General features: G+C 42.5%; 1 protein-coding gene across 1 annotated transcript in view; it reads left to right on the top strand.

Moving 5' to 3' along the window:
- The first annotated feature begins 466 nt into the window (after positions 1 to 466).
- Positions 467 to 22,409, top strand: part of stoml3a (stomatin (EPB72)-like 3a) — a 37,982-nt gene continuing 16,039 nt past the window's right edge. Inside the window, exons 1-2 of the mRNA XM_034168441.1 lie at positions 467 to 807; positions 9,485 to 9,588. Coding sequence (XP_034024332.1) covers positions 729 to 807; positions 9,485 to 9,588 — 183 coding nt within the window. The 5' untranslated portion in view covers positions 467 to 728. The remainder of the gene's footprint in view (positions 808 to 9,484; positions 9,589 to 22,409) is intronic.

Raw genomic sequence — 22,409 nt, 5'->3', positions numbered from 1 at the left:
GGTTTGTGAACAATATTTGAGGGAAATGGTGATATTGTCTATGTGGAAAAAGTTTTAGATCTTTGAGTTCATCTCATACAAAATGGGAGCAAAACCAAAAGTGTTGCATTTATATTTTTGTTGAGTGTATTTTCTAAACACTACCCAATCTGGAGCCCGCGGATCCCCACAGGCAACACGCTAGTGAGTCAGTAGGATCAGAATTTGACATAAACAACAACAAAGCATGGATCTGTACTGTGTAATGCCAACATGGACCAAAATCTCTGAGGAATGTTTCTACAAGTTTGTTGATTCTATCCCAAGAAGAATGAAAAGCAGTTAAGACCATTCTGAAGGAATAAAAACAGGTCAAATCCAATCAACAAGGTGGACCTAAAGGCCTGTGACACATACACGGCTGCAGGTGCTCTCAGCTTTCACAGCCTAGATCTGTTGCTATTCATTACCTGTAGTGGACAGGTGTCAGAGTTCTGCGTGAATGTCAGACTATTGTGTTAAAAGGACACGGACTCAACTTGAACATACAAGCTGTGGCTTATGTTACTGATTGGCTCCCATTAGATGAGTTCAGGAGTCGCACAGCGTCAACAGGGAGGCGTGTGTGTCTTGGGGCTCATGGATGGCAACAGGTAACATGAGCAGCTGACAAGCCACACCTCAGTGGAACAGAGGAGCAAAAACAATCCCGCTCACGCACACACACCAGCATACGAGCAAACTCACTGATGATCTCCACAACATCCAGCACGGCTGAGATGGTGACTCAGGGCAAACTTCAGATCAGCTCGGTGGAAATCGTTGAAGGTAAATTTGCTTATTTGCAGCTTCACTTTGTCTCTGCATTAAATTAATGCTTCCATATAATCATTCTAGAACATAATTATTCCATCCCCCAGTCATTGCTTTTATTCTGAAACTGTGTATAACTGTTTTATTTATGTGGGAGAGCATTCTTTAATTTAAAGGAGATAAAACAGCATTTTGAAGTGAGTTCAGCAGTTAAAGGTGGTCACATATTAATAATATTAATTAATAATATTAATTAATAATATAAGTATTTCAACAGTGAAAGTTTTTATAACAAAAGTACTGCATAAACTATTTTGAAATTACATCTGTTTGCAAATACAGTGAAAAAAAGAAATCCAAAAGAAATTGTTTCAGTTGCCAAAACAGATTAATGAAATTGGTCTGTATAAATATTATTTAAATTCAATTTATTTCCTTTATATAGCGCCAAATCACAACAGAGTTGCCTCAAGGCGCTTCATACAGGTAAGGTCTAACCTTACCAACCCCCAGAGCAACAGTGGTAAGGAAAAACTCCCTCTGAGGAAGAAACCTCAAGCAGACCAGACTCAAAGGGGTGACCCTCTGCTTGGGCCATGCTACAATCATAAATTACAGAAATAATTCACAGAACAATTCACGGACGAATATATAAGAATTGCTGTTGGTGCACTGGACAGGAGGATCGCCAACACAAACACAACTCCCATCTCTGGATGGAGCTGCACCTTAAACAGAGAGAAAAAACAGAATCAGGCATCAGAAAGACAAAAAAATACTGTATAATTTGCCAGCATTAATCAACAAGAAAAACAGAAGAAATACTAAGGTGATCGCCGGCCGCTAGCCCTAAGCTTCACTAAAAGACCCAAAATTTAGGTGAAGTTGAGGCAGCGGCCCACTTCAATTACTAATAACATGAATTAAAAGAGTAAAAAGCGTAAAACAAAACTGCACCAGTATGCTAGCCATATGAAAGTGAAAATAAGTATGTCTTAAGTCTGGACTTGAAAGTCTCCACAGAATCTGGTTGTTTTATTGATGCAGGGAGATCATTCCACAGAACAGGGGCATGATAAGAGAAAGCTCTGTGACCCGCAGACTTCTTATTCACCTTAGGGACACAAAGTAGTCCTGTACCCTGAGAACGTAAAGCCCGGGCCGGTACGTAAGGTTTAATTAGGTCAGCTAGGTAGGGAGGTGCCATTCCATGAATCATTTTATAGGTTAGTAGCAGAACCTTAAAATCTGATCTCACTAGGACAGGAAGCCAATGAAGGGATGCCAAAATGGGTGTAATGTGGTCAAACTTTCTGCTTCGTGTCAAAGGTCTGGCTGCAGCATTCTGAACCAATTGGAGACCCCTAATGCTAGACTGCGGTAAACCAGAAAATAGAACATTGCAGTAGTCCAATCTAGAAGAGATGAACGCATGGATCAGGGTCCAAGCATCAGCCATAGACAGGATGGGACAAATCTTGCTATATTTCGCAGGTGGAAGAAAGCAGTCCTAGTAATATTTCTAATATGGAGACCAAAGGACAACGAAGGATCAAAAATTACCCCAAGGTTCCTCACTTTGTCAGTGTGATGTATGACACACGAGCCTAGGCTAAGCATTAACTGGTCAAATTGATGCCGATGACTCACTTCACCAAGAACCATCATTTCAGTCTTATCAGAGTTTAAAAGTAGGAAGTTTCTAGACATCCAACGTCTCACTGATGCAAGGCAATCTTCTAAGGATTTTATGTGAACGAGATTACCAGCAGTTATCGGCATATATAACTGAGTATCATCTGCATAGCAGTGAAAGGTAATCCCAAAATGCCTCAATATGTGCCCAAGGGGTGCTATATAAAGGGAGAAAAGCAGGGGGCCTAAGACAGACCCCTGAGGAACCCCAAATTTCATGTCACTAAGGTTAGAGGTAGTGTTACTGTACAAAACACAGTAAGAACGACTGGTCAAGTATGACGTCACGTCAGCCATGCAAGGGCACTCCCAGTAATCCCAAAATGATTTTCCAGCCTATCCACTGTATCAAATGCAGCACTGAGATCTAACAGCAACAGAACCGTAGTGGTGTCCGAATCCGTTGTAAGCAGAAGATCATTCACCACTTTAGTGAGAGCCATTTTTGTGGAATGATATTTTCTAAAAGCAGACTGCAGCGGCTCAAAGAGATTATTCTCAGTAAGATAGTCTACAAGCTGCCATGACACCACTTTTTCCAGAATTTTAGAGCAAAATGATAGATTTGATATCGGCCGATAGTTTTTCAATACACTAGGGTCAAGATTAGGTTTCTTAAGTAATGGTTTAATCACTGCATATTTGAAACGTTTAGGAACAGATCCAGAAGTTAAAGAAAGATTAATAATTTCCAGCACAATCGGCCCAAGAGTGGGCCACAGGTCCTTAAACAGTTTTGTTGGTATAGGATCAAATAAACAGGTTGTGCTTTTTGTTGACGTTACGAGTTTCGTCAGCATGTCTAGAGAGATACCATCAAATTCTGTAAATCTAGGTAATACCTCAGTAGTGGCGCCCACCTCAATAGCAGCGTGTAGTGGCTGGGTTAAGGCATGCTGGGATATGTTCAACCTAATGTTATCTATTTTCTTCTCAAAGTAATCCAGGAAATCATGTGCTGTAAAAGGAGAGCGAACTACAGGTGGTTGTCCATGAATAAGTGTTGCCACCGTGTTGAACAAGAACTTTGAGTTATGCTTGTTTTTGTTGATCAAATCAGAGTAGTAGGTCCGCTTTGTAGCCAATAGTGCATGCTTATAGTCTAAGATAGCATCACGCCATGCAAGGTGGAATACTTCTAATTTTGAACTACGCCATTTCCGTCTAGACCTCTTGCTTTATGCTTGACGTCATGCAGGTAATCATTGAACCAAGGTGACTGCGATTTGGGGGAGCGCAGTTTCAACACAGGTGGTGCAATCATGTCAAGTGTCGTTTTGAGCACTGAGTTTAAACTATCCACAAGTCTGTCTACTGACTGGGTATTTGTCAAAAGTGAGGCTAAGACATCAGGCAATCTAGCTTCTAGTTCAGTCTTAGTTGAGGAGTTGATGCATCGCCGTAATGATAAATAAGGTTGTTGTTCCACTAAACACGGCAGTGAAACTGTAAACTTATTGAGTGATCAGAGAACACTGATGTAAGAGGCACGATGTCATTATTCGTGACAGCAATACCACATGCGAGAACCAGATCCAGGGTATTTCCACTAATGTGCATCGAATCCTGAATGCATTGCCGAAATCCTAATGCATCCACAAATTCCATAAATGATTTGCAGAGGGGATCAGAAGGCTTATTTATATGAACGTTAAAGTCACCAATGATCAGAATGTTATCTGCTCTCGTTGACAAGTTAGAAATGAATGCACCAAATTCATCTAAGAATTCAGAATATGGGCCAGGAGGCCTATATACAGTGACAAAGTAATATGGCTGATTTTTATTCTTCTGACCTTGGCAATGCGTAATATCCTGAGCGGAGCGGAGAATCAGATGCTCAAATGAGTTATATTTGTGACCCCCAACCGCTAATAAGCTAAACATAGATTTATAAATAAGAGCTACACCCCCGCCTTGCTTCGCATCACGAGGGACGTGACTAAATGTATATACTGGTGGGCAGGCCTCATTTAAGGGGAGGACAGCTGTAGGTTTAAGCCAGGTTTCACATAACCCAATCATATCTAAGTGATGATCAATAATTAAATCATTAATCAACAATGATTTTGAGGACAGTGATCTTATGTTAATGAGACCCAGTCTAAGGACCTCAGTGGGGTTGACAGTTGAGCTGTTTGGGTTTAGGGGTGGTTCCAGAGTGGCATATATAAGATGCCTAGAAGTAGGTTTAGGTTTGAGACATTCCACACGCATTGTAGGTAGCAGACATGAAATCTTTGATATTGCTGGAACAACCATTGGGCCATCCTCAATTTCAACATGATCCAATATAGTAATGGGTATTAAGTTTGCAAAGCATATCCCTCTATGATTTTTATGGACACGTCTACGGGAGCAGGCCACAGTCTCAACTTGTTGAAATTCCCTCCCTGGCAGATAAACTGCACTATCACCATAGTGGATTTTCTGCACTAATTTCCACGCTAAGCTAATGGATTCCACACCCACATTTGTCATAAGCCTTGCAGGGTCTCTAATCACCTGCTCCGTGGCCTGCTGTAGATTCCTAATGTTTATTTAAACTTAATTTAGATCAGCCTAATTCATTTTACTGTTATCAGTTGGGGCAGCACTGTGGCTTCATGGTTTGTACTGTAAAGTTTTCAATTCACCCAACCTGCATGTCTTTAGAAGTGAGTGGAAGCCACTTCTACTTCTATCCTGTACAGGATGTACCCACCTCTCACCCAGTGACTGCTGGGATACGCTCCAGCTCCCCCATGACCTTTAATCGGAGTGAGCGGGTACAGAAAATGAATGAATGCTACCAGTTGAAGTGTGTCCAACAATTCTATTTTTCAGTTTAGTGCCTCCATTTAAGAGCCCATTAATAATTGCAAAAACAAACAAACAAACAAAAAAAAGAATTATTTTAAGACATATTCACTTTTACAGCCAGACAATCAGGGGATGGATACATGAACATGTCCAAATCACTGAATATGTCTTGGTCTTCAGATTCAGCAGGTTATGGTGCATAAAGTGAATGACAGTCAGTAAATTGTAAATATTCATGTATCCATCGTGAACTGGCTGTGAAAGTGATGATTTGAGGTTAAAATAATCCTATGTTTTTGTCCAGTTGCTCATGGCCTCTATAGATGGAAAGTGTTAGCCCCCAAAACGTGAATCAGCTCCAAATCCTGAATTGTCCGCAAAACGTGAATACTTGCTTACGACAGACTGTGTGCTTCTTATCACTACAAGACTGTATTCATTTCTTCTGTTTCTGTTTGACACCTCTTTTAGTTTTTAAGTGCATCTGTTGTGAATTTTATTTAACTAAATTTCTCCTGTTGTGAAGCTTAGGATTGGTTAACATTTTGTTAGCAGTTAGCTCATGCTAGCTTGGCTACATTCTTGGATTTTCTGGTGCACAAAATACACTACACACTTTACATAAATTATGCACAATGCTGGTAGATAGGGTGGCTCTTTTAGCGAGCCATGTCCGTAAGCTAGAACAGCTTCTTAGCTCAGTGGAGTTAGAGATTATGGGCTCTCCATACGAGGTAAGTGTTGGGCCGGTTAGCATGCCCATTAGCATTATCCTAGAAATGCCGGCTGTTGGATGACGGCTTTCAAACTGTGGGCTTGGTGCCCGGTTGCGGTACCGTGATCACACTGCTGGACAGCCTTCACCCTAATTGTTATGTGAGGGATGCGGACAGAGGAGCGGCCCAGAGTCCAACAGAACCCAGCACTAATTGACCAGAAGCAGCTCCAGAAAGAAAAAACAGATTTATTACTGTCACCCTGTGCTGTACATAAAATCTAAATAATAAAAGTCTGGTGAGGTGGACAAGTGGCGCTCTCTCTCAGCGCCACAACAGATCCGAGCCCAAATCTTCTGGACTCAATCGTTCCGTCAACACCCCCCCCCCCCCCAGGTGGCTTTCCAGAACAATGCTCTGTGAAGGAAGAGCAGAAGTGAGGTTATTCATACTATCATTATCCACAATTTTCTCCACAGAGGCACACTTATCAGCAACACGTTCAGATCTTACTGCGGACCTACTTCACACAAACAGCTGCTCACAGCGAGTGGAAGATCATCAATCCCTTCACCACAGCCGTGAGGAGCAATCAGAACAATTATCTTCAATTCTTTAATTTTAACTGCGTCAAACGTCACAACATATGAACAATTTAGCTTTTAGGAATAATCACCTCTGACGTGTGCTGACAGCGCTTGCCTCTCACCCTCATCCTCCTTCACAGACGTGATGTCAGCTTCTGGAGCAGCCCTCAGCGTCCTCACATACTCGTCACAAGAATGCAACAAAGTTCAATTCTCCGGCAATCCAGTCCAACTCACTGCTGGCTTAAATGCAGCTTCTCATTACCACATAGGTACCAGCTGAAAGCCCTTAGATCTGCACGTGAATATCACAGGTGTCGTAACTTCCTCCTAATGGAGAGCCGCACGAGATCACAGCAGGTGCAGCCAATCATCATAATAAAGGTGAGAGACTCTTCTGCAGCACAGCTTTCCCAGAGATCAGTTCCAAACCACCTAGGAAGGAAAATAAACACACATCCAAAAAACCATGTCCACCCCAGCCCCCCAGCACACAACACTAATGGGGAAGCCACCGCCATCTTGTCTGCGAACATAGATAGCGCTCTACAGAGAGGGTAACATTAAGACTTAACAGCAGGCCATGGAGCAGGTGATTAGAGACCATGCAAGGCTTATGACAAATGTGGGTGTGGAATCCATTAGCTTACTGGGGAAATTAATGCAGAAAATCCACTATGGTGATAGTGCAGTTTATGTGGCAGGGAGGGAAATTCGTCCAGTTGAGGCTGTGGCCTGTTTCCGGAGACCTGTCCATAAAACGCAAAGAGGGATATTCTTTGCAAACTTAATACTCATTACTACACTGGATGACACTGAAATTGAGGATGATCCACTGGCTGTTCCGGCAACATCAAATATTTTGTGTCTGCTACCTACAACCACATGGAATGTCTCAAACCTAAACCTACTTCCAGGCATCTTATATATGCTACTCTGGAACCACCCTTAAATCCAAACAGTCCAACTGTCAACCCACTGAGGTTCTTAGTCTGGGACTAATTAACATAAGATCACTGTCCTCAAAATCATTGCTGATTAACAATCTAATTATGTATCATCACTTAGATCAGAGGTGGGCAACTTGTTCCAGAAAGGGCCAAGAGGGTGCAGGTTTTTATTGCAGCCACTGACTCCACCAGATGATTTCGCTGATTAACTGATTCCATCTGCTCAAAGTGATATTAATCAGTGAAATCACCTGGTGGAGTCAGTGGCTGCAAAGAAAACCTGCACCCTCTTGGCCCTTTCTGGAACAAGTTGCTTACCACTGACTTAGATATAATTGCGTTATTTGAAACCTGGCTAAAACCTAAAGCTGTCCTCCCCTTAAATGAGGCCTGCCCACCGGCGTACATATTTAGTCACGTCCCTCATGATGCCAAGCAATGCAAAGGGGTATTGCTCTTATTTATAAATCTAGGTTTAGTCTATTAGTTGGTCAGGGTCAAAAATATAATTCATTTGAACATGTGATTCTCCGCTCTGCTCACGATGCTACACATTGCCAAGAATAAAAAATCAGCTGTATTACTTTGTCACTGTATATAGGCCCCAGCTAATGCTTAGCCTAGGCTCATGTGTCATACATCACACTGACAAAGTGAGGAACCATGGGGTAATTTTTGATCTTACATTGTCCTTTGACCTCCACATTAAAGATATTATGATGACTGCTTTCTTCCACCTGCGAAATATAGATTTGTCCCATCCTGTCTATGGCCGATGCTGAGACCCTGATTCATGCATTTGTTTCTTCTAGATTGGACTACTGCAATGTTCTATTTTCTGGTTTACCACAGTCCAGCATTAGGGCTCTCCAATTGGTTCAAAATGCTGCTGTCAGACTTTCGACAGGAAGCAGAAAGTTTGACCACATTACACCCATGTTGGCATCTCTCCACTGGCTTCCTCTCCATGTCAGATCAAATTTTAAAGATTCTGCTACTAACCTATAAAATTATTCACGGACTGGCACCTTCCTACTTAGCTGACCTACTTTAACCCTACGTACCGGCCTGGGCTCTGCGTTCTCAGGGTGCAGGACTATGTTGTGTCCTTAGTATGAATAAAAAGTCTGCTGGTCATAGAGCTTTCGCTTATCGTGCCCCTGTTCTGTGGAATGATCTCCCTGCATCAATAAAACAGTCAGATTCTGTTGAGATTTTCAAGTCCAGACTTAAGACGCACTTATTTTCTCTTTCATATGGCTAGCATACTGTCATAGTATGTTACTGTGCTTTTTACCCTTTTAAATTCATTCTATTAGTAAAGAGAGCGGGCCGCGGCCTCACCCTTATTTAAAGTCTGGGTGTTTTAGTGAAGCTTAGGGCTCGTGGCTGACGATGACCTTAGTACAAGTATTTCTTGTTTTTCTTGTTGCTTAATGCTGACAAATTACACTGTGTAAATAAACACTGTTGTTTACAATAATTCACTTCACACAACCACTAACCATGAGTGAAAAAAGTTTTTGTGTTACTCATATTCCCTGAAAAATGGCCAAAAAAAAAAAAAAAAAAAAAAAAAAAATCTAAAATTCTACCAGGGTATGTAAACCTTTGAGCACAACTGTACATCTTAAAACACACCTAAGTATCCGAGCAACCACCTGTTTCTGTTTGTTGCTTTAAAACAGAAAGCAAATGCTGCTTGTCACATCCTTTCTCTGAAAAGCAGATGGTGCAGCTGGAGCAGTGATACGGCTGAACAGTTTGTCACTCTCCCATAGAACGTATGGGATGGCACAGTGGTAGAGATACCCAGAAGAAGTACTTGTTCAGATGTGGACTTCTGTGACAGAACTGTTGAATTCATTAAAGTCATTTAATGTGTACATTTTAGTTATCTCAGAAATAGATGAGCAAACTTTGGTGTCTGCTTCCTCAACAGATAAAAGTTCAAGCAGACTGGGATGTTTTGGTTGGCTGTTGGTCATCATATCCCTCATCTTTATAGGAGCAACATTGCCAATCACACTATTCATGTGTGTCAAGGTAAAATATGCTCTCAAGGAGGAAAACTGGAAGCAACCAGATCTTGGTAGCTGGATATACCTAATTATGGACAGAACTCTCCACTTGACAGAGTACTGAAGCAATGGTGATGAAAATGGCTCAGAAATGAGCTTTGCAAAAAGTTTGCATTTAAAGTTTGCTGAATACTGGTTCCATGGTTGAGAGCAGCATCACAGGACATGGTAGTTGAATGCTGATGAAGTTACTAAGGAGATTGATCATGTTTTTTGTAGGAAACAGTGGAAACTACTGTGTTTGCCCCTGACACATGACTTTTTGCACTTCAAAATGGCCAGGAAAACTACACCAGCATTCATAATGTCTGATGTATACACAATGAGGCAAATAAGTATTTGATCCACTGTCGATTTTGCAAGTTTTCCCACCTACAAAGAATGTAGAGGTCTGAAATTTTTATCGTAGGTACACTTCAACTGTGAGAGACAGAATCTAAAAAAATTAATAATAAAAAAATCACATTGTATGATTTTCAAATACTTACTTTGCATGATATTGCATGAAGTAAGTATTTGATACAATATTAAAACAGACCTTAATATTTAGTACAGAAACCTGTTTGCAATTACAGAGGTCAGATGTTTCCTGTAGTTCTTGACCAAGTTTTCACACACTGCAGCAGGGATTTTGGTCCACTCCTCCACACAGATCTTCTCCAGATCTTTCAGGTTTGGAGTTTCAGCTCCCTCCAAAGATCTATATTGATTTCAGGTCTGGAGACTGGCCAGGCCACTCCAGGACCTTGAAATGCTTCTTACGGAACCACTCCATGGTTGTGTGTTTCGGGCAGTGGTGGGCACAGCTAACCAAAAAGATAGCTTCGATAAATGGTAATCAGTTAACTGAAAAGTTATCATTTTTAAGGCTTATCAGAAGCTACAGATAACTGATAACTTTAAATTTTGCCTCTCAGCTACTAAGAAGCTGATTTAGAGTTTAAACACTGCCAAAGGTGCTAATAGAATCAATGGTGATCACAAACCCAGACAGCCAATGAACCAGCTCTTCTGTCTTTGTGCACTCTGCCCCCTGCTGTAGAAAAGCATCATTTACCTTGATAGGATACAGTGGTCCAGTGATGAGGCAGAGGTCTTGAAATGGAAAGCAGCTTTGAATTATGGTTTTGCTTTATAAATAAAATTATTCCGGATAGAATAACTAGATTAATGTAAACTCTTAAAATGTACAAAGTGATATATAACACATATCTGTTAATTTTAAAATAATGCAGTAATTCTGAATATTTGAACATTAACACACAGATGCCCAAAGGGATTATGGGTAACTAAGCCTCCGCTCATACTGATTGGTTGGTTCATTCATTCTGTGTGAAAACCAACACAAGTGAATCAATGTAACGTGTTGGTGTTTACAAATAAATGTGCTTTTGTAAAATGTCATTTTTTTCATTTGGATTAAAAAAAAGAAATTTTCAAGATCCCGCGAGACAGCGCCTATGCGCGCCGCACGCGTGATGACATCACAACTCTATCCGCGTAGGGAGACAAGGTTTCTTTCAATAACAAGAACTGTCAAAAAACTTTCTCGTATGTGGTTGGAATTGTGTGGCGATAGGAATCGCCTTTTGAATGCTTGAATAATGATGTCATTCGCACAAAGAAATCAAATAATAGTAAAAACATGTTTGGTGCGCCCAGAATGTTGGTATTTTGGTCAACTTTGCGGTGCGGTGTCAATAACGCATTGATCAGTCGCTCCGTGTGGTGTCATCGCATCCAATCAGTTAGCGGCTCCGTGCAGTGTTATAACCACGAATCAATCAATCAGTCGCTCCATGAGGCGTCATAACATCCGATCGGTTAGCGGCTCAGTGCGGTGTTATAACAGATCAATCAGTCACTCCGTGAGGCATCATAACATCAAGCCTGGTTCACATGGCAAGATAATTAGGCCGATATCGGACCCGATATTCCCCTTCCGACAATCTTAAGGACTCCCCGACAATTGTGATGACGCTAAATATAATCTTATCAGATATTCCTGCCATGTGTGGTTTGTAAGAAGGACGTGAGGAACTAAATGTGACATGCAGCCAATCAGAAAGCGAGGTGTTTGACCTGGGAATGTTCGTGTGTGTTGTTTTTACCGTGTGGCTGACACCACACACTGTACAACTAAACCTGTCAGAGCTATGATTTTTTTTTTTTTAATCTCCACATGTGTGGTCTCTCAGGTTTTGGAAACCTACAGATAATTTTAAAATCCTGCAGTCGACAACATTGTGATATAACAGGTCACCAGTAGATGGCAGTGTTCTATGCATTTTGATGCCGGTTATATCACATGGCCTGAATCACAATTTAACAGACTTTTCAGCTTTTGGAGAATCAGTCTGGGCTTCTGGCATTTTTACATTAAACAAACACAATAACAATGTCTATAAGCCCAGAGAATATATTCACGAGAGTTTTAGGCACAATATACAAAGAGTTTAATGCTGTTGTCCGTGTGGAGCCTGATCAGAGCACCTCAAATGCATTTCTCCTGTCATGACTGTACCTATAATGCATCTGGACACAGCATGTCCACACTAAAACCTTCAAAATTAGTGCAGTACTTTAAAACATATATCTGATATTTTTACTTTATAAAACTTCAGACGTGATGTTAATTTAAATAACTTGTCCGAAATTAATTTGGTTAAAATTTTAACCATAAATTAAAACTGTATGCCTTTGGATGACTTGGGTGATAATGCCAATGTATCCGTATGGGGTCAAAAGAAAAGAGTTTTCTTTTTTCTTTTGCATGACCTTTGTCTGCAGAGGACAGAGCAGTTTCTCCTGGAACCAGCTCTGACTTTGTTTGTAGAGAATAGAACTGCGCATCTACTACAAAAGCTACGTCTGCAAAAATGTTAGCGGTCCAAAAATTATCGGACCAAAACTTATCATAAGATAATTTGTCCAATGATGGTTTTCAAAGTTATCTGAAAAGTTAATCGGATAATGAAAACATTATCTTCGATAATTAGCGGAACTGTGTCCACCACTGGTTTTGGGTCATTGTCATGCTGGAAGACCCAGCCATGAACCATCTTCAATTTTCTTACTGAGGGAAGGAGGTTGTTTGCCAAAATCTCGTGATACATGACCCCATCCATCCTCCCTTCAATATGGTGGAGTCGTCCTGTCCCTTTTGCAGAAAAGCACCCCACAGTATGATGTTTCCACCCACATGCTTCATGGTTGGGTACTGTGTTCTTGAACGAACGAAAGAATGAACGAATGAATGGATGAATGAATAAGTTTTATTCAGCACACACATAAATAAAATACCAACAAAACAATCTCTTACAAACAAAACAAATCAAAAAAGCAGAAGATAATACAACAATAACTCAAACGATTTCCCAATTGGGTGCGGCCGAAAGGGCATGGGCTGACGCAAAAGCCTACAAACGCCCACCCCTTACCAGTTACAATACACATTTAAATACATTCAAAACAAGGTACCAATAAGAAAAATAACATAACTGAACACAACAAAACAATCAGTAATATAATGTGCAAATAAACAAAAAAGAACCACAAAAACAGTTAGCCTAGTATGGCTTACTATATAGTAAGAAATTATGTTATTTTTATATAGTCTTTTGACACCTACCAATGTACCAGATATTTAATACTATCAGAACTATTATTCCAGATTCTAACACCTTTTACAGAAATACAATGACTTTTTACAGTAGTTAGAGTCTTTCTTCTCTCGAATATCAGTGTTCCTCGCAAATGATAACTGGACGCTTTGTTTTTATTTTTTAACTTTGTACATGGTCTGTATTATAAAATAATCCACCAAATCTTGAAATTTCAAAATACACAGACAAGCAAACAATTGGTTCGAATTTTTTTTTTGTTTTTTTTTTTTACTTAAGACTCTTATAGCTTTCTTTTGTCACAAAAAAACTGGATTTGTTTATGTTAAATGTGTTTCCCCAAATAGGGGCATAGCACCAAATTCTGGGCCCTAGGTACTAGCCATATTGAAGACCCCCCCCCCCCCCCCCCCCACTGTTATGTTCTTTTTTTATTAATGCAAACACCAAATTTCTAATGCGTAGTCAAACCAGATCTAAATCATGTATACCTTAGATCACACCTGGGAGTCAGAACCCTTTTTAAAGTTGGAGGAGCAATATTGAGTTGGGGGTTCTGGGTGACCAAATTGCACCATTTTTCTAGAAAATGGTGCAATTTGGTGCATTCCCGTCTGTTAAAATGCACAGGGGCCTGTACTACGAAGCGGGGTTAACTTACTCAGATGTAACCCAGAGTTAAGTTCTTAAACCGAGGTTGACCTGGTGTTCTCAAGTGGTGTTAATCGGTACTACGACGCTGATTAAGATGTTGATTTGTTGAACCTGTGTTAACCTAACTGGAGTTTGTGCGCGTTCACATTAAAGGGGCAGGTTGCAGCGCACGTCACCATTTTTCAATGATGGCGCTGTCACCTTACTTTACCGATGAAGAATGCACGATTATTATGCGGAGCTACGAGGAATTGAAATTAACGTTAAGGAGGAAATCGAACACATCATCTGCCAATAAAGCAAGACAGGCTTGTTGGCAATGTATTGCTGATCGGGTAAATGCGTAAGTACAATTCAATTGTTCTCCAAATCTGTTACAGATGATTAACCTGTGGAATGTCTGATATGTCTGATATGTCTGATATGGGTCTATGCACACAGCCCCTGGCTGTTGGGACGTGGAATGTCACCTCGCTAGGGGGGAAGGAGCCTGAGCTTGTGCGGGAGGTTGAGAGATACTGACTAGAGATAGTCGGGCTCACCTCCACGCACAGCTTGGGCTCTGGTACCCAACTCCTGGAGAGGGGCTGGATGCTTCATTTTTCTGGCGTTGCCCATGGGGAGAGGTGGAGAGCTGGGGTTGCATTGCTTATTGCTCCCCAGCTCAGTCGCCATGTGTTGGAGTTCACTCCGGTGAACGAGAGGGTCGCGTCCCTACGCCTTCGGGTCAGGGACAGGTCTCTCACCGTTGTCTCGGCCTACGGGCCGAGCAGCAGTGCAGAGTACCCGAGCTTCCTGGAGTCCCTGGGAGGGGTACTAGATAGCGCTCCGACTGGGGACTCCATTGTTCTCCTAGGGGATTTCAATGCCCACATGGGCAGCGACAGTGAGACCTGGAGGGGGGTGATCGGGAAGCACGGCCTCCCTGATCTGAACCCGAGTGGTGTTCAGTTGTTGGACTTCTGTGCTAGTCACACTTTGTCCATCACGAACACCATGTTCGAGCACAAGGGTGTCCATAAGTGCACGTGGCACCAGGACACCCTGAGCCGGAGGTCGATGATCGACTTTGTAGTCGTATCATCTGACCTTCGGTCACGTGTCTCGGACACTCGAGTGAAGGGGCAGAGCTGTCGACCGATCACCACCTGGTGGTAAGTTGGATCCGCTGGGAGGGGAGGAAGCCGGTCATACCTGGCAGGCCCAAACGTATCGTGAGGGTCTAGTGGGAATGACTGGCGGAACCCTCTGTCAGCGAGGTCTTCAACTCCCACCTCCGGGAGAGCTTCTCCCAGATCCCGAGGGAGGTTGGAGACATGGAGTCCGAGTGGACCATGTTCTCCTCCTCCATTGTTGATGCAACCACTAGTAGCTGTGGTTGCAAGGTCTCTGGTGTCTGTTGCGGCGGCAATCCCCAAACCCGGTGGTGGACACCGGAAGTAAGGGATGCCGTCAAGCTGAAGAAGGAGTCCTACTTATCTTTGTTGGTAGGTGGGACCCCAGAGGCAGCTGACAGGTACCAATACGCCAAGCGTGCCGCAGCCCGTGCGGTCGCAGAGGCAAAAACTCGGGTCTGGGAGGAGTTCAGGGAAGCTATGGAGGAGAACTATCGGTCGGCCTCGAAGAGATTCTGGCAAACCGTCCAACACCTCAGGAGGCGGAAGCAGCTCTCCACCGGCACTGTTTACGGTGCGGGTGGCGAGCTGTTGACCCTGACTGGGGATATTGTCGGGCGGTGGAAGGAGTACTTCGAGGATCTCCTCAATCCCATCGTCACGTCTTCCGAAGAGGAAGCAGAGACTGGGGACTCAGAGGCGGACTCATCCATTACCTAGGCTGAAGTCACCGAGGTGGTTAGAAAGCTCCTCGGTGGCAAGACTCCTGGGGTGGATGAAATCCGTCCTGAGTACCTTAAGTCTCTGGATGTTGTGGGACTGTCTTGGCTGACACGCCTCTGCAACATCGCGTGGCGATTGGGGACAGTGCCTCTGGATTGGCAGACCAGGGTGGTGGTCCCTCTGTTTAAGAAGGGGGACCGGAGGGTGTGTTCCAACTATAGGGGGATCACACTCCTCAGCCTCCCCAGTAAGGTCTATTCCAGAGTACTGCAGAGGAGAATTCGGCTGATGGTCAAACCTCGGATTCAGGAGGAGCAGTCTGGTTTTCGTCCTGGTCGCGGCACACTGGACCAGCTCTACATGCTCCATTGGGTACTCGAGGGTTCATGGGAGTTCGCCCAACCAGTCCACATGTGTTTTGTGGATCTGGAGAAGGCATTCGACCGTGTCCCTTGGGGCACCCTGTGGGGAGTGCTCTGGGAGTACGGGGTCCGGGGTCCTTTGCTAAGGGCTATCCGGTCCCTGTACGACCACAGCAGGAGCTTGGTTCACATTGCTGGTAGTAAGTCAAACCTGTTTCCAGTGCATGTTGGCCTCCGCCAGGGCTGCCCTTTGTAACCAGTTCTGTTCATTATTTTTATGGACAGAATTTCTAGGCGCAGCCTGGGTGTAGAGGGGGTCTGGTTTGGGAACCACAGAATCTCGTCTGTGCTGGTTGCGGACGATGTGGTTCTGTTGGCTTCGTCAAATCAGGACCTTCAGCGTGCACTGGGGCAGTTTGCAGCCGAGTGTGAAGTGTCCGGGATGAAGATCAGCACCTCCAAATCCGAGGCCATGGTTCTCAACCGGAAAAAGGTGCTTTGCCCTCTTCAGGTCGGTGGAGTGTCCTTGCCTCAAGTGGAGGAGTTTAAGTATCTCGGGGTCTTGTTCACGAGTGAGGGATGGATGGAGCGTGAGATCGATAGACGGATCTGTGCAGCATCTGCAGTGATGCGGTTGCTGTATCGGACCGTCGTGGTGAAGAGAGAACTGAGTAGGGGGGCAAAGCTCTCGATTTACCGATCAATCTACGTTCCGATCCTCACTTATGGTCATGAGAACGAGATCGCGAGTACAAGCGGCCGAGATGAGTTTCCTCCGCAGGGTGGCTGGGCGCTCCCTTAGAGATAGGGAGAGGAGCTCGGTCACTCGGGAGGAGCTCGGAGTCAAGCCGTTGCTCCTCCACGTCGACAGGAGTCAGTTGAGGTGGCTCGGCATCTTTTCCGGATGCCCCCTGGACGCCTCGCTGGAGAGGTGTTCCGGGCACGTCCCATTGGGAGGAGGCCCCGGGGAAGACCCAGGACACGCTGGAGGGACTACATCTCTCGGCTGGCTTGGGAACGCCTTGGGGTTCCCACGGAGGAGCTGGGGGAGGTTGTGTGTGGATCGGGAGGTCTGGGCGGCTTTGCTTGAGCTGCTGCCCCCGCGACCCGAATCCGGATAAAGCGGAAAAAAATGGATGGATGGATGGATGTCTGATATGTGTAAAATAATGACCTTCTTTCATTAATTAAGCCCAGATGCAACACGATTCAGAAGTGGGCATAGGCCTACTAATAGATGTTAGGTTAATTTATTGTATCCTAAATAGGCTACCTATCTAAGGATTTAAAGCCATTAATGGTCATTCTGTTAACATAGACTATGTTTACATGCAGCCAATAACCCTTTCATAACCAGAATATTAGCAATAACCCGGTTGCGCACGGCCATGTAAACACCCGCAAAAACCCGAATTTGCTCATATTCCGGTTTTTAAAAACCCGAATAAGACCCCTGGGTTACTCCTTTTCTAACCCGAATATCAGGTCATATAAACGCGCATCGGGATATCCCCAAAGAAAGGAACATTATTTTGTGTTCTGTGCATGTCCTATCCGCAAGGAATCTTGGTCTTTTGAGTACGGCAACTACTTGTATGCGGCGCGCGCAGCCCACCGGACACCACAGAAACAGAGATAAACAGCGCATTGTGTTCTGCGTCCTTATCAAGCGGGCCGGTTGCGGCACTGGTCGGCATATCACCGCGATTGCTCTGCCTCCGATGCGCTTACCATCTGCAGGCTCAGTAAACTCACACTGCCCCCCTCTCTTCTGTGCGTAGCTGCACCAAATCTGGCAACAGGTCCAGAGACGACGCTCGCTGTTTTGATGCAGAGGCAGCCCGCGGGAGAGAAATGAGAAAATGTTAATGCCTGTTTGAGAAAAGTGTGTAGTGAGGGGTTTTACACGAAGCAGGATTACACGAAGCAGGATTTGCACGAACGCCAGACCAAATCAAGCACCAGTGGACGACGTGCATCGCTGTTTAGATGGGGATATTCCAAATGATACCAATGACCATGTATACAGGAGTAACTCTGTCTGCTTAAGCATGTAAACGGGTTATTCCTAATGATTCAGAAACCGGAATATTGACCTTAACCTGAATATTAACGGCATGTAAACGTAGTCATAGTTACATATATATCACTTTGGCATGAAGGTTATCCAACAGGACAGCCCCATGTGGGGAGAAAAAGAATGTGAAATATGTAATTATAGTAATTGTATATTAGAATATTTAGAAAAATCACCCAAACCAAAGCAACCCTTATGTGGCTGAAATAAGTGAAAAGAAGGTGAGCTTAGAGTGGACTACATGATAATGGGTATATGAAATAGGCCAAATAGAACGGCTATACCTGCACATTGATACTGTGAAAAGATTTGCAATTGACATAATCACCCTCGTGCTCTGCCAGGGGTGCACTGATTGGGATTTGCGTGCAATCAATGGCTCCTATTACTCTTGGGAAACCTAGGAGAAATTGTTATTGATAAGCCCCACTTCGCCTAATTAATGGACATGCATTAGACGTATTTTGATATTAGTAATTACCCGCGATTGCATAAAACCCTTCTTTGATTTGCATTGCGGATAAATGGCCAGGGAAAACGACAAATGCATCCAATAGTTTAGATAGAGCAAGTACTACCTTGCAAATCATACAACATACAGTATTCTTGTTCAGATGTTCGGCATCACCGATGGAATACATAAATTGGCCACTGGCAAAATATCTAAGCGCAAGGCACATTAATACATAAATTGGCCACTGGCAAAATATCTAAGCGCAAGGCACATTATCTGCTCGATCGTCAGGGCATTGCTATGATGGGTGATGTTACAGACATCTGGCCTGATCAGCTGACAAAGATAACGAATTCCCTCGGCTGAGAATCTATATCTTTCATGGAGAATATCGTCCAGGTATGTCAGCGGATTCTGGCGGTCTTTAAAAACCCTCGCCTTGCGATGAGAGCCCCTCACAATTTGTGCCCCAATATCAAACGGATCATCCAGGTAGGCTGGCATTGTCTTTGGAGTGATTGACGGTGGATGGGCGGTACTTATAAAGGCAGTGGTTAAGCGAAAACCTCAAGCTAACCTAGAACATAACCTACTCGGAGCAGGTTTGGCACGCAGCGTAAATTGCCATGGCAGCATACCTCAATCAAAACCTATCCACCTTTCATAGTACGGGTTAACCGGGAAGTTACTCCACACGTCATCAACTTACTCCAAAGTTACACGAAGTTACCCTGATAAGCCAGTAACCCCGCTTCATAGTACAGGCCCCAGGAATGCACCAAATTGCACCATTTTTCTAGAAAATGGTGCAATTTGGTCCCCCAGACCCCCCCCCAACTCAATATAGCTAGCTTTCAAGCTCACTTCTCTTTTCAAAGAATTTGGTTAGCAGCTGCTTTCCCTCATTTAGTTTTCTTTCCCTGTCCTTTTTTCTCTTCTTTTTGAAATCCGGACTTTGATTTTTTTTTATTTTTTTTTTTTAGGAAAGACATATTTTATTTCAGCCTAAACATTAGGGCTGCAACTAACGATTATTTTACTAATCAGTTCATCAGTTGATTATTTTTTCGATTAATTTTTTTTTTTTTTTTACTTACATGTGAGTTTTGCCATTATTTCTTTAAGTGAGTTATTATTAAAAGGCCTTTGTCACACAACATCAACGTTTGACCTTGTAATAAAGTTATGTTATATTCTTGTCAAAAACATACCTGGAGTAGTGTTTTGTTTGATTTTGCACATAGATACATCACCGACACACCACAAAGAGATTTCTATCAGGTTTAGATGCCTACAGCAACTATCTCAACCACAACATATTACAGCAAGAGTCCACGAAAGTGTAATATGTGATCTTTAATAAGATATTTTCATGAAAAAAGACACAAATGTGCAGTTTACTGCATTTTATTTTTTTCTTGTGTAAAAACACAGCTTAGATGTCGTTTGACCGAAACAAATTGTCATTAAACTTAATAAAACAGGGATGAAGCAAATTGTCATTAAACTTAATAAAACAGGGATGAAGTGGAGGTTTATGAGTCACTCTGTGTTCACAGGAAACAGTTATTTCTATATTTATTTATGTTCATTGTTAGTTGGTTTAAATTTTCTGTTTTGTTTTATCAGATTCTTTTTGTCCGTTTCTCTAAAACTGTATTGTGGCATTATTAGTTATTATTACTATTATTGTTGTTGTTTCTATTATTATTATTGATATATAAATACAAATAAATGAATAAAATATTACAATTTGTAATACATTTGACTCTTTTACGACAACAAACACTGAGCCATGAATTATTATACAGAAAACAAATGTGCTGCAACAGTTTAATGCTAACTTCAACATTGAAAATGCCATAGACATGCTAACGCGTTAGCATCGGTCCCGTTTTTTAAGTTATAAAATACATCTATCAACTGTTTCAGAAGACCATAACAGGTCAGATTAACATAAAAAGGTAAATGTTACTCACAGACATATGCTCTTTGGGGTTTTAGTGGGGAAAAATTAAGATTAAGCGAAATAAAACACTGAATCAACAAAGCACTGCTTCGATCCGCGAATCACTGCTTCGATTGGTTCAAGGTTCAAAGCAAAGCCGCGCTGCAGAAACGTTTGATTTATATGGATGAAACGAAACATTTGCGGTAAAACAAAGTTATTTAACAACTAATTTATGACTAAATTAGTTGACAACTATTTTAATAATCAATTAAATCGATTAGTTGTTTCAGCACTACTAAACACCTCCTGTTCTGTCAGATCCCATTTGGGATGTGTGTGTGTGGGGGGGGAGTATTGCCTGTGCGCCTGGACTAAACCATTGTACAACTGAGCAGGGGTGGGAAGGGCCCTCAGAGATCTTTCAGTATTATTGTTAGAGCAGAATTATGTTTTGCAACATTTATACATTTATTCTAATTATATTCTTTTACAACGTGAATTGTATGGACATTAATAACATGCAACACAAAAATGTATTTAATGCCAGTGTTTTGTGCCCCCCCATGCTCTGGGCCCTGGGTACATAGTACCCTTTACCCCCCCCCCCCCTTCCAACGCCCCTATGGGACTAGTAATGAATGATACAGCATGACCAACGAATGTTGGGGGAGCAAATATTGGTAGCTACTTGGGGTTGTTCTCATCCTCCAAACACGACGAGTGGAGTTGATTCCAAAAAGCTCTGTTTTGGTCTCATCTGACCACATGACCTTCTCCCATGCCTCCTCTGGATCATCCAGATGGTCACTGGTGAACTTCAAATTGGGCCTGGACATGTGCTGGCTTGAGCAGGGGGACCTTGCTGCCCTGCAGGATTTTAAACCATGACAGCATCATGTGTTACTAATGTAATCTTTGTGACTGTGGTCCCAGCTCTCTTCAGATCATTGACCAGGTCCTCCCATGTAGTTCTGGGCTTTCTCAGAATCATCTTTACCCCGTGCGGTGAGATCTCACATGGAGCCCAAGACCGAGGACGATTGAGAGTCATCTTGTGTTTCTTCCATTTTTTAATAATTACACCAACAGTTGTTGTCTTCTCACCAAGCTGCTTGCCTGTTGTCCTGTAGTCCATCCCAGTCTTGTGCAGGTCTACAGTTTTGTCCCTGGTGTCCTTAGACAGCTCTTTGGTCTTGGCTATGGTGGACAGGTTGGAGTGTGATTGATTGAGTGTGTGAACAGGTGTCTTTTATACAGGTAACAAGTTCAAACAGGTGCAATTAATACAGGTAAAGAGTGCAGAATAAGAGGGCTTCTTAAAGAAAAATTAACAGGTCTGTGAGAGCCAGAATTCTTGCTGGTTGGTAGGTGATCAAATACTTATTTCATGCAATAAAATGCAAATCAATTATTTAAAAAACATACGATGTGATTTTCTGATTTTTTTTTTAATTATTATTTATTTATTTATTTATTTTTTATTCTGTCTCTCACAGTTGAAATGTACCTACAATAAAAATTACAGACCTCTCCATTCTTTCTAGGTGGGAAAACTTGCAAAATTGACAGTGGATCAAATACTTATTTGCCTCACTGTAGTTCCTATAGGTTGAAAAATTTGGGAGGTGGTTATCTAGTCCTGCACAGTATGTGTGGAATTCGAAAACTCTCACCCTGTCTGCATGTGCTTCTGCCACTATCAAAATACAGCAGGTAAAATACAGTTGTGCTCAAAAGTTTACAAACCCTGGCAGAATTTTTGTTTTTTTGGCCATTTTTAAGAGAATATGAATGACAACACAAAAACTTTTTTTTCTCTCATGGTTA

The sequence above is a fragment of the Thalassophryne amazonica genome, chromosome 4 (genome assembly GCF_902500255.1).
Source record: "Thalassophryne amazonica chromosome 4, fThaAma1.1, whole genome shotgun sequence".
In the NCBI taxonomy this organism is placed as follows: domain Eukaryota; kingdom Metazoa; phylum Chordata; class Actinopteri; order Batrachoidiformes; family Batrachoididae; genus Thalassophryne; species Thalassophryne amazonica.
Note: the sequence above shows the minus strand (reverse complement) of the source record. Positions and strands in the feature narration are given on the sequence as shown.